At 27.5% G+C, this 4,031-nt stretch overlaps 1 protein-coding gene across 1 annotated transcript; it reads left to right on the top strand.

Moving 5' to 3' along the window:
* Nucleotides 1-1,556: 1,556 nt before the first annotated feature.
* On the top strand, nt 1,557-3,004 carry LOC107462693 (uncharacterized). Its single transcript, XM_016081324.3, has 2 exons — nt 1,557-1,886; nt 2,393-3,004. Exons 1-2 carry the CDS (start codon nt 1,581-1,583, stop codon nt 2,549-2,551), a joined length of 465 nt encoding a protein of 154 aa, XP_015936810.2. The 5' UTR covers nt 1,557-1,580; the 3' UTR covers nt 2,552-3,004.
* The last annotated feature ends 1,027 nt before the right edge of the window (nt 3,005-4,031 follow it).

The following is a 4,031-nucleotide window of genomic DNA, read 5'->3' as shown; positions in this document are numbered from 1 at the left end:
TTAGAAAATCACTATGTCTAGTCGATTTAAAAATTCATGTAAAAGAGTTTCAAGCACAATTTGAATATCAGTTTTGTCGAATCAGTAAAACCAATCTAAAACGGGATTAGTATACTTGTCGATGCTACTAATCCTTTAGTGATAAAGAGTAAAATACTCAATTACAAAAGAAATCAATGCAATATTTTAAAATAAAAAGAAACTTAGATAATTATTCATTAAGATAAGCTCTAATTAATTAAAATCCTAAAATTTAAAACATAATCAAATCAATGTAAATGAAATACCATTCTAAGGAATCTTGCTCTTCATAATAATGTTGTGTGCTTAGTAAATTTGTAATAGTAAATATGTAATTTTGTAAACTTAGAGTGTGATAAAAATGAATCAACATCCCAGCTCTATATAAATGATATCAAATTATCAAGTGACTCGCATGTGATATCAATGTATATTTAGATCAATATTTTCAAATTATCCAATTTTAAGCAATTAAAGTAGATGATAAAATGTTAAAATAAAAAGTGGTTCAAGATTAGATGTTTGGCTACCCCCGTTAGCAAATAAATTGAGGAGAAAGAAGGGGAAAAGAGGTTATTTGTGGATACTGTACTCATATTCCTTGTCAATGAAGGTTATAATTGACAAATTTGATTGGAATAAGAAAAAAAAAAGGAAAATGTGTGAATCAACCAACGAAATGAGATGTAGAAGAAAACTATAATTATCTTGCGTTTCCATAGAAAATTCCTCACTTGCTAGCTTCTAATTTCTTATCATCTTGTTGGAAAATGTAAGGTCATTTGCTAAAAACAAAGAAAATGACATATAAAATGAATATAGAAATTAATTCAAATAAAAAAATCTATCACCATTTCGCATTTAAAAGAAAAAATATTATCAATCATAACTCTTAAACCATCACAAAAACTATAAAAATAAAAATATATTTCAAAAGTAAAGAATAAGAAAGGTAATAAAATGAAAATACTTTCAACTCTTCTAAAGCATTTTTATAAATTAGATCTTAAAATTAAAAGAACATTTAAAGAAATCAAACTAAAAACAATAGCGAGCATCTACACCTAAATAGTAAGATGGAACCATCAAAGGATAAATTATATATTAGAAGGAAAAAATTTAGGGAAAAACTAAATGGAGTGGGAAGCTTTTCACATGAAAAAATATAATAAATAAATAATTATAAACTCAATTAAACTTGATTTGTCCAACTTTTATATAGCCTAAAAGCAAGAAAATCCCAAAATAAAATAATTTAAACTTATCAAACCTTTTTTATAAAATTATTTTGGCTGTTTTTTTAGATACTATAAAAAAGATAAATCCTTTTAAAAAAGATTTTTTTTATATGTTAATATATTATTTTTTATATCCAATTAAATCTTAGTTGAATTTCCATTGAATTTTTGAACATCTAATTCTACTAGTTCTATAACCGGTTTGAATTTCAAACCCCAAACCTGAATTTGTTGAAGCTACTCATAAAAATAACGGTAACAAATGAGTTCAATTTTTTTACCAATGAAACCCAACACATTAGACTTTGCAATTCTATTCCAATGGCTTTGAAAACTTGCTTCACTCTTCTCCACAATTCACAACACTCTTCTTCCAGAACCTTTTCTCAATCCCCTCTTTCAATTCTGTTACCTGCATTCTTCACAATGAACCTCACAACCACATCGTGCGTTTATCAACATTTTTTACTAAGAGGAAGCTCAATCCTGCTCTTCTTCGTTCTTTCGAGCAATTTATCAAACACTAGTGGTGCATTGTTGATGGCTCAAGAGTTGGACTTGGAGCTTCAGAGATACACTGATTCCAAGGAAGGTTTCACTCTTCTTATACCCTCTTCTTGGACTAAGGTAAAATTATTTACCCATTTTTTTAGAATTCAAACTTACTATTAACCTTAATCTTTGATAAGCTTTTCCTACTGTGAAGAATTGCGTATGTTTTCCTCTCTGTTTGGTATGATGTGTTGGAAAACGATTCAATAGAGTTGAATGGAAATGGAATGTGGTGGGTAAATTGAGTTTAAACTCTCTATGACTTTAGTTTAAAACTCTTTTACATCGACACCTAATCGTGTGTTGCGCATAGATCAAACTGGTTTCTTGTTGAGATTGAGGTGTAGAAGTTAGCCACTTTTTGTCTATATGGCAATAATTTGATTTGATATTAATTTAGAAGAATTTTTGCATTGAAAATGCATAAAATTTGAACTTAGATAAAATGGAAATGGAATAGTATTGGATGAAACTGATCATCATATATTCATATTTCATAAGGTGTTATTTATTCCCCCCAAAGTACAACACTTTCCATTTACATTGTAACAATCTTTGCTGCTCTGGTTTACAATGAATAGGTTGATAAAGCTGGGGCAACTGCTTTGTTTCAAGATGCAATTATGGGGAGCAACAACATTGGGATTGTGGTGAAGCCGGTTCGTCTTGCAAACCTTGGAGACTTCGGGAGCCCCGAGTTTGTAGCTGTAAGCATTTACAAGCAGAAAGGCGTAAGGTAAGGTTCTTGTTTCCATTGCTGGAACTTTCTATGACCAATGCAAAATTTGAATAAAGTGTTTTGATGATACTGATTAGAAGAATCTCCCTGTACTTGTACCATAACAACATAAGCAAAGGAAGAATGAGCTGAAAGATTTACCTTGGATTAGTTTAAGTCTGTTGTCAACATCATTTCGCTAATACTAAGCGCTAAGACACTAAAAGCTAAGCTAACTAATTGGCTAAAAATTGTCTTCTCTGTTTCATTCCTTACATTATATAATAAAAAGGACTCTAGAACCTTCCCTTCCTATCACAAACTATTGGCACCTCACCTGTTCTCTAAAGTATTCCTATAATTATTTATTTTTATCCATAGTAGATTCTTCGTTGATCTTTACTTAATTAAGTCAAAAGTAGCAATGATCAAATTGGTTTCTTGTTGAGATTGAGGTGTAGAAGTTAACCACTTTTTGTCTATATAACAATAATTTGATTTGATATTAATTTAGAAGAATTTTGCATTGAGAATGCATAAAATTTAATAGAGTAAACTCTTTTATTTTTATTTTTTATTTAAATAGATAATTTATAATTAAAGTATGTTGTATAGGGAGGAAACAGAGTATCAAAAAAAAAAAAATATTATGTAATCTAAATGAGTACTATACTATCTCGATTAGTTACAATTATGTAATTTCTTCTCTTTGAGCTCCATTCCTGTTTATCAAAAAAGAAAATAAAGATAATTTGTAATTTAAAAAAATGGAATCATATTAATTTGAGAGTAAATTTTTTTACCCGTGGTTTAGTTGATGGGAATGTGAAGAAACATAATTACACTATGTCTAAAAGGCATAGGAGTTAACCTTCAATTGGCTATAAGCTATTATCTTACTTAATAGATGGTTAGTTAATTTTGTGAAGGGTTGTGGATTTTTCTGATGTTTTTTTTGGTTGTTTATAGATACTCTGTTTGGATTTTAATCCCAACGAAAAATTCTAGACAAGATCTCTTCTTTCTAAATTAACGTCTTGATTTTAGGCTTCAAGATTAAGTACATTATTGACTTTTTAATGACCACAAAAAATATATTAATTATTATCATAACATACAATAATAATAATAAATATATAATTGTTAAAAAAAAAATAAAATATATAATGATTATTTTATTATTATTGTCAATAAAAATTTGATATAAAAAATAAATTTTGTTGTAATACTAAAACATCCTAACTAAATATTAAAGGATGATTTCTCTCGTATCCATTTTAATTAAGAGTAAAAATATCATTTTTAGTTAATATTATTTAAATTTAAATATATGTCTGTTTAATGCAAAATTATTTTATTAAAAATAGTCAAATTATCTTTTAAACTCCAACATTTATAGTTTGTTGTGTTTTCATTTCAAATGTTAATTAAATTTAAAAACATATTAGATTTTATCTTAGCATACTACCTTTTAAGTTTTATGTGCCTCACGTTTTAAGTGC

Source organism: Arachis duranensis, chromosome 8, assembly GCF_000817695.3.
Source record: "Arachis duranensis cultivar V14167 chromosome 8, aradu.V14167.gnm2.J7QH, whole genome shotgun sequence".
Classification (NCBI taxonomy): domain Eukaryota; kingdom Viridiplantae; phylum Streptophyta; class Magnoliopsida; order Fabales; family Fabaceae; genus Arachis; species Arachis duranensis.
The sequence above is the reverse complement of the archived record's forward strand: the minus strand, read 5'-3'. Positions and strand labels throughout refer to the sequence as shown.